General features: G+C 36.6%; 1 protein-coding gene across 4 annotated transcripts in view; it reads left to right on the forward strand.

Moving 5' to 3' along the window:
* The window catches only part of LOC148949208 (uncharacterized), a 242,483-nt gene that overhangs the window by 209,033 nt on the left and 18,676 nt on the right, over positions 1-14,774 (forward strand). For all 4 annotated transcript variants that reach the window (XM_089093251.1, XM_089093252.1, XM_089093250.1 and 1 more), the window contains exon 10: positions 3,512-3,680. In XM_089093251.1, the coding sequence (XP_088949377.1) occupies positions 3,512-3,680 (169 nt within the window). The remainder of the gene's footprint in view (positions 1-3,511; positions 3,681-14,774) is intronic.

Genomic DNA, 14,774 nt, shown 5'->3' on the forward strand with positions numbered 1-14,774 from the left:
TTTCCCCTCTGTGGAAAGTTCTTCTCACTAATACCCCCGCCCCCTAGTAGAAAGGTGCTCCCGAAGAAAATTCCCTCTAGAGAATTTATCCTGTGGAAAACTCCCCCATCTAGAATTTTTTCCGTGGGGAATCCTCCTACCTACGGAAAAATACTCTAGACAATTCCAACCCGGTAAATATTTCCCCCGGACAGTCCCCCTTAATATCTCCACAAGTAAAATTGAGTCGACAAAGAGAAAGTAAGACAAATAAAAACAATTTTGTATAGGAATCTTGGCCAATTCCCCCAGTGTAAAAATTTTTCTTGGAAAACACACCCTCTGGGAGCTTCCCTGCCCACGGAAAATATAATAAATAAACAAGCATCCGTGATCTTTCTTATTGCAAAAAATACAAAATTCCACATTTTTGAAGATGGAAGCTTGAAACTTCTACATCAGGGTTCTTGGATAAGATGAATCCGGTGGTTTGATTTTTATTGATTTTTTGACTTTGGGTTCCTTGACTTTTAGGGGGTGTTTCCTCCTTTTTTCTTAAATGAGACAAATTTTCTCAGGCTCGTAGCTTTTGATGTGAAGCACTAAACTTAATGAATCTTGTACATTTGGATGAACATAATAATCTGATTCTTTTTATATATCTATTGATATCAAAACTCCGTTTTTTAGAGTTTCGGTTACTATTGAGCCATATCGCTCCTTAAGTAAGGAGCGATCCAGGCACGAGCCTGGATCGTGGTAACGAACTTTAAGTTCGTTACCACGAACTGTTTGATCAGAGCATGCATGTTCCTTTTTTCAGTTAGCTGGGAAATAGCTAGTTGAAGTATCAAAGCGATGTAAATTATTTCAAATTATGGGTGACCTAAGCTCGTGCCTGGATTATCTCGTTTTCATCAGCTCCCATATTGAAAGAAATACACAGTCTGTCATTTCCTGAATTTTGAGCATCCAAAAACCTACAAATTAAAACTATGAAAAAATGAGAATATATTTATACTTAATTAAGTATAAATATATTCTCATTTTTTGATAGATGTCAATTTATAAGCATTCGATTGTATGCGGCAGTGAATGGAGTTTGTTTATTTAATATGTGAGTTTTCTTTTCCTATTTATTTATATTTTTTCTTTTGTTTTGTTTAGTATGTTTTTTATGTTTATGTAAGAATTTTTTTTTCCGTTGAGAAAGGCTCCCGGATGTGGGGCCGAAATATTCGGAGTATTTGTGTTTAATTAAATGTGTTGTATTCACTGCTTTATAGAAATTAAAACCCGTTTTTCTTGTTTAATTTTTTGTAAATGGAAAGGCAGTGTGGTCTAAGAAATTATTTTTTCTTTTGATCAACGTACTCGCCTTGCTGTATATGAAGACATTTAGTCATGGTTGCTGCTGCAGACTTGTAAAGATCAAACCAAGGGCCATAGTGGCCGAAAAACTGTGAAAACTGAAATGTTTAAAATACAAAAATGTAAATACAAAAATAAATACCATTAACATTTTCATCAAGATTCTTTTGATCAACGTCATCGCCTTGCTGTATATGAAGACATTTAGTCATGGTAGCTGCTGCAGACTTGTAAAGATCAAACCAAGGGCCATAGTGGCCGAAAAACTGTGAAAAATTGAAATGTTTAAAATACAAAAATGTAAATACAAAAATAAATACCATTAAGATTTTCATCAAGATTATTTTGATCAACGTCATCGCCTTGCTGTATATGAAGACATTTAGTCATGGTAGCTGCTGCAGACTTGTAAAGATCAAACCAAGGGCCATAGTGGCCGAAAAACTGTGAAAAACTGAAATGTTTAAAATACAAAAATTTAAATACAAAAATAAATACGATTATGATTTTCATCAAAATTCTTTTGATCAACGTACTCGCCTTGCTGTATATGAAGACATTTAGTCATGGTAGCTGCTGCAGACTTGTAAAGATTAAACCAAGGCCCATAGTGACCGAGAAAAAAAAAACCGGCATTTAAAGAAACGGTCTGGTGAAAATATGCCTCTTGTAGTATTAAATAAATAAACAAGTTTTTTTTAACTGAAAGTAAGGAGCAACATTAAAACTTAAAACGAACAGAAATTGTTATGTATATGAGGGGGTTCGCCCCCCTAGTTAATACCTCGTTCTTTACGCTAAAGTTCGAATTTTTTTCGGAATCACAAATCCCTTAATCACAAAAGTCGTTTAATTCGAATAAAATATTCTTTTGAAAGGACTAAAAAAAACTTCAGCGTAAAGAGTGAAGTATTGACGTCGGGGCGAACCCCCTTATATACGAATTGATTTCTGTTCGTTTTAAGTTTTAATGTTGCTCCTTACTTTCAGTTGAGAAAACTTTCAGTTGAGTTACTTTCAGTTGAGAAGCTTTTTTATTTAATTTCTGATCTTTTTTTAAATAATGCTGGGGAATCCGGCGCCCCCTTCATAGAAATGTCCCTCCCCCCAAGGAAACATCCTCTATGGAAAGATCCGCCCACGTAATCCCTTCCTCCGATCCCCCCCCCCCCAGAAAAAATCCCTCCTGAAAATGTCCGTATACTTCCCAATAACCAATACTATACGTAAAAAATGGGGCAAAGTCCATAACTTACAGCCCTTCCCTCGGGAGCTGTTGGGGACTAAGTCATCCTCAAAGACATATTTATTAGATGTTCGACTCTGCTGAACAAAATGGCCATCTAAAAATTTAGATGGTGATTTTGGGAAAAAATGAGCTTGGAAGGAGACCAAGTTGCCCTCCAATTTTTTTGGTCACTTAAAAAGAGCTAGAACTTTTAATTTCTGTTCAAATGAGGCCTCTCACGATATTCTAGGACTACTGGGTCGGTACGATGATCCCTGGAAAAAAAAAAAAAAAAAATAAAAATCAAACAAACAAATAAACACACATCCGCGACCTTTCTTCTGGCAAAAAATACAGAATTCCACATTTTTTTTCAGATAGGAGCTTGAAACATCTCTAGTAGGGTTTTCTGTTAAGCTGAATCTGATGGTTTGATTTTCATTAAGATCCTATCAATTTTAGGGGGTGTTTTCCCCTTTTTTCGAAAATAAGGCAATTTTTTCAGGCTCGTAACTTTTGATGGGTTAGACTAAATTTGATGAAACTTATATATTTGAAATCAGCCGATTCTTTTGATGTATCTACTGGTATCAAAATTCCGTTTTTTAGAGTTTCGGTTACGATTGAGCCGGGTCGCTCCATACTTACAGTTCGTTACCACGAACTGTTTGATTGTTATGAAAATAATAATTTCATTCAGAGTCCGATGAACCGAAATTGGTAATCACGAGAAAAAAGAAATCTGTAAGAATTTCAAAAAAGAGTCCAGAGTCCCTCAAAAATTGTCTCCAATTGAAATAAAAATTAAATGCACTATTGAAGTCGTCATTTATTTGAATTAGTTAATCCTCGGTTTTTATTTTAATTTTTATATTTATTTTCTATAGTTTAGTAATATTTTTATTGTTATATTTGGAAACTCTTCATTTTTAGAAAAGAGGCTAATGCCTTAGATGCCGCAGCCCAAGGGGCCTCCAATGCTGTATTCTTAGTGATGAATATCATTGCCAACCTCATTGCGTTTCTTGCCTTTGTTGCGTTTTTAAATGGAATCATTTCTTGGTTTGCTGGATTGGTTGGTGCACCTTATATTACCTTTGAGGTAAGGCTACTAATATACGTATATATCCTCCCCTCACTTCCTTTTTACTCATTTTTTATTTGCAATGCAAAGAAAAATTGCTTTTCTCTTTATGTATTTAGTGCATGAGTTTGTGAATTCTCGGAATTTTTTCGTCGACCTAGTGTAGAGTTTGTCTTGGAACTTTTCGAGTACTTTGTGAACGACAGTAAATACATACTCGTGGTCATCAGTATGTTCATAACCATATAACAATTTTTTTAGGCACCGTATACGTTGCTTGTGTCCATAGCCTAGCCTGTTATATATTTTTAGTACAGCTCATGGAATTTAAATAACAATAATAATATTTTTTAACCTCTTTACAGACTTTAAAATACTGTTATACAAGAGTTAATAAATGAAAAAGGAAAATCAGAGGCAACGCTATAGCGTTGCCTATAATAAAGGCCATACGGCTCCAATGTTTTATTATTTATTATTATTATTATTATTTTCCCAGAGGCACTTCATATGGAAGGGGTCGTCGTAGAAACTTCAAAGGGGGCTCATTTGATTGGACATCGAGAGTTCTAGTGCCCTTTTTAATCATCAAAAGTGATTGGAGGGCAACTAGCAAACGCCCCCCCCCTCCCACGCCCATCGTTCCCCCAAACACATCCAATCAAAATTTTGAAATAGCCATTTTGTTCAGCGTATTTGATCACCAGATAGAAAATATGTTTTTGTGTAGGACAGTCCCCCACAACCCTCAGGGCAAGGGTTTTAAGTTATGCCCTGGGGGCATATAAGGTTTTTATAGAAGGCGTTGTCGTAGAAACTTCAAAACAGGCTCATTGGATTGGAAATTCAAAGGACTAATACCCTTTTTAATAGTCGAAAGTGATTGGAGGGCAACTAACCCCCCTCTAACGCATCTCACGTCGTCGTAGAAACTTCAAAGGGGGTTCATTCGATTGGACATCGAGAGTTCTAGTGCTCTTTTTAATAGTCGAAAGTGATTGGAGGGCAACTAGCCCCCCCCCCCCATTCCCATCCTTCCGCCAAACACATCCAATCAAAATTTTGAGATAGCCCTTTGTTCAGCGTAGTTGATTTCCAGATAGAAAAAACGTTTTGAGGAGGACATTCCCTCACAACCCTCAGGGCAAGGGTTTTAAGTTATGCCCTGGGGGCATATAAGGTCTTACAGATGGCGTAGTCGTAAAAACTTCAAACAAAGGACTATTCGATTGGAAATTCAAAGGGCTAGTGCCCTTTTTAATAGTCGAAAGTGATTGCAGGGCAACTAGCCCCCCACGCCCATCATTTCCCCAAACGCATCCAATCAAAATTTGAGATAGCCATTTTGTTCAGCATAGTTGATTTCCAGATAGAAAATATGTTTTTGAGTAGGAAACTCCCGAACAACTCTCAGGGCAAGGGTTTTAAGTTATGCCCTGGGGGCATATAAGGTTTTTATAGAAGGCGTTGTCGTAGAAACTTCAAAAAAGGCTCAGTCGATGGGACATTCGAAGGACTAGTTCCCTTTTTAATAGTCGAAAGTGATTGGAGGGCAACTAGCCCCCCACGCCCATTATTACCCCTAACACATCCAATCAAAATTTTGAGATAGCCATTTTGTTCAGCGTAGTTGATTTTCGGATAGAAAATGTGTTTTTAAGGACGAAACTCCCCCACAACCCTCAGGGCATGGGTTTTAAGTTATGCCCTGGGGGAATATAAGGTTTTTATAGAAAGTGTTGTCGTAGAAACTTCAAAAAAGGCTCATTCGATTGGAAATTCAAAGGGCTAGTGCCCTTTTTAATAGTCGAAAGTGATTGGAGGGCAACTACCCCCCCCCCGTCCATCAGTCCCCCAAACACAGCCAATCAAAATTTTGAGATAGCCATTGTGTTCAGTGGAGTTGATTTCCAGATAGAAAATATGTTTTTGAGGAGGACACTCCCCAACAACCCTCAGGGCAAGGGTTTTAAGTTATGCCCCGGGGGTATATAAGGTTTTTATAGAAAGTGTTGTCGTAGAAACTTAAAAAAAGGCTCATTCGATTGGAAATTCAAAGGGCTAATGCCCTTTTTCATAGTCGAAAGTGATTGGAGGGTAGATAACCCCCCTCCCACGCCCACCTTTCCCCAAACACATCCAATCAAAATTTTGAGATAGCCATTTTATTAAACGTAGTTTTAAGTTCTTGAAATTAGGTATTTAAAGATGACAACTCCCCCACAGCCCTCAGGGCAAGGGTTGTAAGTTGTTCCCTTGGGGCATATAAGGTTTTGTATAGACAACGTTGTCGTAGAAACTTCAGAAAGGGTTCATTCGATTGGAAATTTAAATGGTTAGTTCCCTTTCTAATAGTCGAAAGTGATTCTAAGGCAACTGACACCCTTTCCACGCCCACCATTTCCCCAGGCACATCCAATCAAAATTTTGATATTAGCTATTTTGTTCAACGTATTTGAAAGTTCTGGAAAATATATGTTTGAGCAGACAGTTTCCCCACAGTCTTCAGAGGCAAGGGTTATAAGTTATGCCCTGGGGGCATATATGGTTCTTATGGAAGAAATGCTCGTATAAACTTCAGAGAGGGCTCATTTGATTGGTAATTGATAGTTCTAGTTCACTTTTTAAGCGTCAAAGATATTGGAGGGTAACCAGCTTCTCCCACCCCCAAACCCCTTTTTCCCAAATGCATCCAATAAAAATTTTAAGATAGCTATTTTGTTAAAAATAGTTCAATTATCATGTAACAAAACTTCCGGTGTCGAACCAACCCACCAGGGCCAGGAGGCAGGCATTGTAAGTTATGCCATGGGGGCATATATGAGTCTTATGTAAGGGATGCTCGTATTAACTTCAAAGAGTGATCATTTGATTGTAAATTGAAAGTTCTAGTTCACTTTTTGAGAGTCAAAAGAGATTGGAGGGCACCTAGCCCTCCCCCCCTCCACGCCCTCTTCATCAAACCCATCCGATAAGAATTTTTAGATAGATTTTTTTTAAATAGTTCAAAGACCATACAACGAAAACTCAGGGGTCAACACAGCCCCCAGGGCCCGAGGGCAGGTGTTGTAAGTTATGCTTTTTGGGAATATATAGTTCTTATTGAAGGGATACTCGTAAAAAATTCGTAGATGGCTCATCTGATTGGAAATTGAAAGCTCTAGTTCAGTTTTTTAGAGTCAAAAGAGATAAGAGGGAACTAGCCCCCCCCACGCCCCTTTTTCTCGAATTGCATCCAATAAAAATTTGAGATAGCCAATAAGTTAAAAATTTTTCAAAAATCAGATAGCCAAATATCAGGTGTCGTCACAACCCCCCCCCCCCCCAGGGCCAGGGGGCAGGCATTGTAAGTTATACCCTGGGGCAGATATTGTTCGTACGAAAGGGATGCTCGTATAAACTTCAGGAGAGGGCTCATTTGATTAGAAATTGAAAGTTCTAGTTCCCTTTTTAAGAGTCAAGAGAGTTAAACTAGCCTCCCCCAAGATCTTTTTCCCCAAACCCGTCTGCTACAAATTTTTAGATAGCCAGTGTTTTGGAAATTGTTCAAAAATTAGATAACAAAAACGCCCCTAAAAGCCTGGGGGATAGGCGTTTTAAGTGTTGTCCTGGGGGCATACATGGTTCTTATGAAAGAGATGCTCGTACAAACTTCAGAGGGCGGTCATTTGATTCGAAATTGAAAGTTCTAGTTCAATTTTGAAGAATTAAAAGATATCCGAGAGCAACTAGCCCCCCCCCCCCACACCCTTTTTTACCCAAGCCCAACCGATAAAATTTTTATAATACCCATTTCATTAAAAATAGTTCAAAGGTCAGATAAGAAAAATTCCTGTGTCGACGGAACCCGCCAGGGCCCGGAGGCAGGCGTCATGATTAATGCTCTAGGGGCATATATAGTTCTTGTGGAAAGCATGCTTGTATAAACTTCGGAGAGGGCTCATTTGATTAGAAATTGAAAGTTTTTGTTCACTTTTTAAGAGTCAAAAGAGATTAGAGGGCAACTAGCCCCCCCCCTCCTCCACGCCCTAAATGCATCAAATAAAAATTTTCAGATAGACATTTTTTTTAAAAATAGTTCAAAGTTCTGATAACAAAGAAACTCCGGTGTCGACAGAGCCCCCCAGGACCCGAGGGTAGGCGTTGTAAGTTATGCCCTGGGGGCATATATGGTTGTTATGTAAGGGATGCTCGTATAAACTTCCTAGAGGGCTTATTTGACTGGAAATTGAAAGTTGTATTTCACTTTTTAAGAGTCAAAAGTAATTGGAGGGCAACTAGCCTCCCCCCACACTCCAATTTTTTTTTTCCAAGAGGCACTTCATATAGAAGGGGTCGTCGTATAAACTTCAAAGGGGCTCATTCGATTAGAAATCGAGAGTTCTAGTGCCCTTTTTAAGAGTAAAAAGTGATCGGAAGGCAACTGACCCCCCTAATTTGAGGTAGCCATTTTTTTAAAAATAGTTCAAAGATCATATAACAAAACTCCTTCACGCATGGCCATTTGATTAAAAATAGTTCAAAGGTCACATAAGAAAAACTTCTGTGTTGACACAGCCCCCCCCCCCACCCAGGCCGGGGCAGGTGGTTTAAGGTTTGCTCGGGGGGCATATATGATTCTTATGGAAGGTATGCTCGTATATTCAGAGAGGGTTCATTTGAATTGAAATTAAAGTTATAGCTCATTTTCTCAGAATGAAAAAAGATTGGAGGGCAACTAGCCCCTCCTGCCCTCCACGCCTTTGGGTGTATCGGATGGACAAACCCATCCAATAAAAATTTCAGGTGACCATTTTGTTAAAAATAGTTCAACCACCAGATATTAAAACTCCAGGTTCGACACAACCTCACTAGGCTCAAAGACAGGCGTTATAAATTATTCTTTGAGGATACGGCATATATGGTTCTTATAGAAAGGATGCTCATATAAACTTCAGAGAGGGCTCCTATAATTAAAAATAGAAAGTTCTAGTTCACTTTTAAAGAGTCAAAAGAGACCGAAGCTTAATCTAGTCCCCCCACGCCTTTTTCCCCAAACCCATCCGATAAAAATTTTGAGATAGCAGTTTTGTTAAAAATAGTTCAAACTTCAGATAATGAAAAGTCCGAGGTTGACACAAGCCCATTTTTTCACTTTGATATTGTTACTTTGATATCAGTTTTGACACTTTGATGAATATTTAATTTTTTTTAAGTTTGATTTTGAAATAAGGAATTTTTAGAAACTGAAATATTTTGCAATTAAAAACGAACAAAAATTAACTAAGACAAAACTTTCCGAAAAATACGTTTTTCAAAGAAAAGTAAAGCCCATTTCAAACTCAAGCTTAGCAGATACAAATACCTTTTAAAATTCAAACTCAAAACGACCAGAAATTACTATTAAAGAATAAATGAAACCCAAAACGAACAGAAATTAAATAAACAATCATAGCAAAAACATACAACAAATAACAATATAAATCGATAGATAGATATTAAAGCAAATATTAATTGGATTGTATATGAATGTCTAGCTTAAAACGAAAAAAATATTTTCCTATTGAAGCACAGACAAAACCTCAGACGAGCGGAAGTTAAATAAACCATTAATGTAAACAAACATGCAATAGATATTAATATGAAATAATAAATAAATCTTGAAATGAGCAAAACTTAAATTCAACGTGCGAATCAAGCTAGAAACGAATAAAAATCATTATAGACAAGATTGTGGGTATAGCCCACTTCTATCACTGTGATAGTCTAAAACATATTACGTCATTGGTACTTTAATAAAAACCATATGCGTCTTGAACAATCTTGGAAAGTATAAACAACATTAAATTGAATATTTGATGTATAATGATATTAATTGTTGAAAAATCCATCAGTTAAAAAATGTATTTCACTGTTATTGTATTTTTATTTTCAATGCTGTAAGAACTGGAAAAGAAAATATGTGTAATATAATCCGTTTTCTGTTAAGCACCAATGAAGCAGTAGGCTTTTGGTTTTTATTTACAGTTAAGAAAAGATACAGTATCCAAACACTTGTTTGTAGGGAGACTATATTCGTCTATAACAACTTTTATAAATTAAACTGAATATTCACTAATAAATTAAACTGAATAATTGATGTATAATGATATTAATTGCTGAAATTCATCAGTTCAAAATTCATCAGTTCAAAATGTTACTATAATTATAATGTTTATTTTCAATATGAAGTACAAAAGAAAATATTTGTCATAAAATTGGTTTACAGTAAAGCGCCAATGACGCAGTAGGTTTTAGACTTTTACAATGAGAGAAGGAGGTCATACCCAAACTCTTGTTTGTGGTGATTTTTGTTCATTTCTAGCTGGATTTGCATATTCAATTTAAGTCTCACTCGTTTTAACATTTATTTATTAATTCATATTAATATTTTTTGTATGTTTGTTTGCATTGATAGTTTATTTAGCTTTTGTTCGTTTTAAATTTCGTTTATGATTCAATTGCAAAATATTTTCTTTCGTTTCCAGCTTGATATTCGTATTCAATCTAAGCAATAATAGCTTTAAGATTTATTTATTCTTGTATATTATTATTTGTTGTATGTGTTTTTGCTATGATTGTTTATTTAATTTCTGTCCGTCTTAGGTTTCATTTACACTTCGATAGCGAAATATTTTTTTCGTTTTAACCTAGATATTAATATTCAATCGAATCATAACTTGCTTTACGATCAATTTATTCATTTATATTATTACTTATTATAAGTTTTTACTATAATTGTTTATCCAATTTCTTTTTGTTTTGGGTTTCATTTATTTTTTAATAGTAATTTCTGGTTATTTTTTGTTTTAATTTTGAAAGGTATTTGTATCTGCTGAGCTTGAGTTTAAAATGGCCATTACTTTTCTTTGAAAAACTTATTTTTCGGAAAGTTTTTTTTAATTAATATGTAAAACACACAAACAGATTAGCTTTAAAGGAAGGTCATTGCTTAAACTGTAGGATTTATAATTAAGACCCCGGAGTCTATTTAAGGCTTCTAACTAAGAGGCCCTTGTTAAGGATATCATTGCATCTTGATGAAAAAGGCTTCAAATAATGAATGTCAAACAAGTAATCAAAACGGAAAGTAACTTTCTTAAGGTTTCATGTATACTTGTTGTTTCCTACTCAGTAGTTTCTCGTGCTTTGTGTTCCTACCAAAAACGTAGGAACGCCAGGTCAAATTTAAGCATGAATTGTTTGGTTTTGTAGCATATTAATTAAAAAAAATTTTCCATAAAATACTTTTTTCAAAGAAAAGTAAAGAACTCCATTAAACAAAAAAGGAGCAAAAATGCAATCAAATAATCTACCAAGCACGAAACTACCACAAATCAGCATCGATAAATAAATGAAACCCAAAACGAACAGAAATTAAAATAAATGGGCGAGTCAAACTCAAAACGAGCAGAAATTAACATAAGTTGGGCGCAAATCCCATTTACCTTCCCAAGGCCAGAACAAAACTTGCACTTTACTGACAAAATAAAAATGAATGTGCATTGCCAGTTGAATATACATTTACTGAAATTTAGTAATAAAATGCTAAAATTGTTGGATTTATTGAAGTTATAAAAGTAAAAACATTTATATTTTTTTCAGTAAAGTGTAAATTTTGTTCTGGCCTTGGGAAGGCATAGGGGTTTTGCGCCCAACTTATGTTAATTTCTGCTCGTTTTGAGTTTGACTTTGTTATTTTTTTTAATTTCTGGTCGTTTTGGGTTTCATTTATTTATCGATGCTAATTTGTGGTAGTTTCGAGCTTGGTAGATTATTTGATTTTATTTTTACTCATTTTTTTGTTTAATGGAGTTCTTTACTTTTCTTTGAAAAACTTATTTTGTGGATAAAGTTTTTTTAATTAATTTCTGTTCGTTTTATATTGGCATAGTCTTTTCAGGGTAAAGAAAATAACACTTTAAATCTTTTCGTTTTTTAAGACTTTATAGTTTGGCCTGCTATTTGTATGCCGGAGAAAAATTTTCAGAAATTTTTAACAACATACACCAGTAAAAAAATCTTGACACAAATAGTACTGTTTAACTTAGTTTCATACCTCCTCTAGTTGACCTGAAATGAAAACTTAACGCCGGTTACAAAAAAATCTGTTGTCACTCTTAGATAACTTTATTGTACTTACATTTTCTGGATTTGGTTAAATTTTCAAAAAAGAATTAACCTTAACACTTTTAACCTAATATACTCAGGCGGTTTCGCGATTCTGAAGAAACGCCATATTGGGAATTAGTATTGTCACAGTGCATTTTGATTTAATCTTAAGACAACATTCAGTTTTTAAACATAATGGGCAAATGGGAGGATGGGAGTGGAAGGGGGATTAGTTGCCCTCCAATCACTTTCGACTATTAAAAAGAACCTCAGCCCTTTCTTTTTTCAATCGAATGAGCCCCTTTTGAAGTTCCCACGACAACTCCTTCGATACGAACTGCCCTGGTCTAAACAAAAACAAGAACAAAAAATATCGCTAATCACTTTCGACTATTAAAAAGGGCACTAGCCCTTTGAATTTCAAATCGAATGAGCCCTTTTCGGAAGTTTCTATGACAACGTCTTCTATAAAAACCTTATATGCCCCCAGGGCATAACTTAAAACTCGCTGAACAAAATGGCTGTCTCAAAATTTTAATTGGATGTGTTGGGGGGAATGATGGGCGGGGGGGGGGGGCTAGTTGCCCTCCAATTACTTTCGACTATTAAAAAAAGGCACTAGCCCTTTGAATTTACAATCGAATGTGCTTTTTTTTGAAGCTTCTACGACAACGCCTTCTATAAAAGCCTTATATGCCCCCAGGGCATAACTTAAAACAGTAATGGGAGTGTCTTAAGGGGTATAACTTAAGGGGAGTGTCTTCCTCAAAAACATATTTTCTAGCTGGAAATCAACTACGCTGAACAAAATGGTTATCTCAAAATTTTGATCGGATGTGTTTGGGGGAATAATGGGCGTGGGGGGGGGATAGTTGCCCTCCAATCATTTTCAATGATTAAAAAGGGCACTAGCCCTTTGAATTTCCAATCGAATTACCCTTTTTTGAAGTTTATACGACAACGCCTTCTATACAAACCTTATCTGCCCCCAGGGCATAGCTTAAAACACGTGCCCTGAGGGTTTTGGGGGAGTGTCCTTCTCAAAAACATATTTTCTATCTGGATATCACACACTAAATAAAATGGCTATCTAAAAATTTTGATTGGATGTGTTTGGGTGAATGATGGACGTGGGGGGGGGGCTAGTTGCCATACAATCGCTTTCAACTATTAAATCGGGCACTAGCCCTTTGAATTTCCAATCAAATGAGCCCTTTTTGAAGTTTCTATGACAACGCCTTCTATAAAAGTCTTATATACCCCAGGACATAACTTAAAATCCTTGCCCTGAGGGTTGTTGGGGAGTGTCCTCCTCAAAAAAGTATTTTCTATGTGGAAATAAACTACGCTGAACAAAATGGCTATCTCAAAATTTTAATTGAATGTGTTTTGGAGAATTATGGGCGTAGGAAAGGGGCTAGTTCCCCTCCAATCACTTTCGACTATTAAGAAGGACACTAGCCCTTTGAATTTCCAATCGAATGAGCCTTTTTTGAAGTTTTTACGACAACGCCTTCTTCTAAAAACCTTTGCCCTGAGGGTTTTGGGGGAGTGTCCTCCTCAAAAACATATTTTCTATCTGGAAATCAACTACGCTGACCAAAATGGCAATCTCAAAATTTTGATTGGATGTGTTTGGGGGAATGATGGGCGTTGGGGAGGGGGGGGCGGTTTTTCCCAGCAAAAACTTTCAACTATTAAAAAGGGCGGTAGCCCTTTGAATTTCCAATCGAATGAGCTAGTTTTGAAGTTTCTACGACAACGCCTTCTATAAAAACCTTATATGCCCCCAGGGCATAACTTATGGGCATAACTCAAAAACATATTTTCTCTGTGGAAATCAACTATGCTGAACAAAATGCCTATCTCAAAATTTTGATTGGATGTGTTTGGGGGAATGATGGACGTGAAGGGGGGGGGGGGCTAGTTTCCCTCCAATCACTTTCGACTATTAAAAAGGGCACTAGCCCTTTGAATTTCCAATCGAATGAGCCTGTTTTGAAGTTTCTACGACAACGCCTTCTATAAAAACCTTATATGCCCCCAGGGCATAACTTAAAACCCTTGCCCTGAGGGTTGTGGGGGAGTATCCCCCTCAAAAAATAATTTTCTATCTGGAAATCAACTACGCTGAACAAAATGGCTATCTCACAATTTTGACTGCACATGTTTGGGGGAAAGATGGGGGGGCTAGCTACCCTCCAATCCCTTTCGACTATTAAAAAAGGTACTAGCCGTTTGAATTTCCAATCGAATGAGCCTTTTTTGAAGTTTCACAACTTAAAAGTTGTGAAACTTTTGTTGAAACGTGTTGTGAAACGTAGTTTCACAACAGGGCACAACTTAAAACCCTTGCCCTGAGGGTTTTGGGGAAGCGTCCTCCTCAAAAACATATTTTCTATCTGAAAATCAACTAGCCTACGCTGAACAAAATGGCTATCTTAAAATTTTCATTGGATGTGTTTGGGGGAATGATGGGCGTGGGGGGGGGGGGGGTTAGGTGCCCCCAATCACTTTCGAATATTAAAAAGGGCACTAGCATTTTGAATTTCCAATCAAATGAGCCTGTTTTGAAGTTTCTACGACAACGCCTTCTATATAAACCTTATATGCCCCCAGGGCATAACTTAAAACCCTTGCCCTGAGGGTTGTGGGGGAGTATCCCCCTCGAAAAATAATTTTCTATCTGGAAATCAACTAGGTTGAACAAAATGGCTATCTGACAATTTTGATTGCATGTGTTTGGGGGAATGAGGGGGGGGGCTAGTTACCCTCCAATCACTTTCGACTATTAAAAAGGGCACTAGCCGTTTGAATTTCCAATCGAATGAGCCTTTTTTGAAGTTTCTACGACAACGCCTTCTATAAAAGCCTTATATGCCCCCAGGGCATAACTTAAAACCCTTGCCCTGAGGGCTTTAGGGGAGTGTCCTCCTAAAAAATTATTTTCTATCTGGAAATCAACTACGTTGAACAAAATGG

The sequence above is a fragment of the Artemia sp. Qi Xiang Cuo genome, chromosome 8, assembly GCF_049724085.1.
Source record: "Artemia sp. Qi Xiang Cuo chromosome 8, ASM4972408v1, whole genome shotgun sequence".
Classification (NCBI taxonomy): Eukaryota; Metazoa; Arthropoda; class Branchiopoda; order Anostraca; family Artemiidae; genus Artemia; species Artemia sp. Qi Xiang Cuo.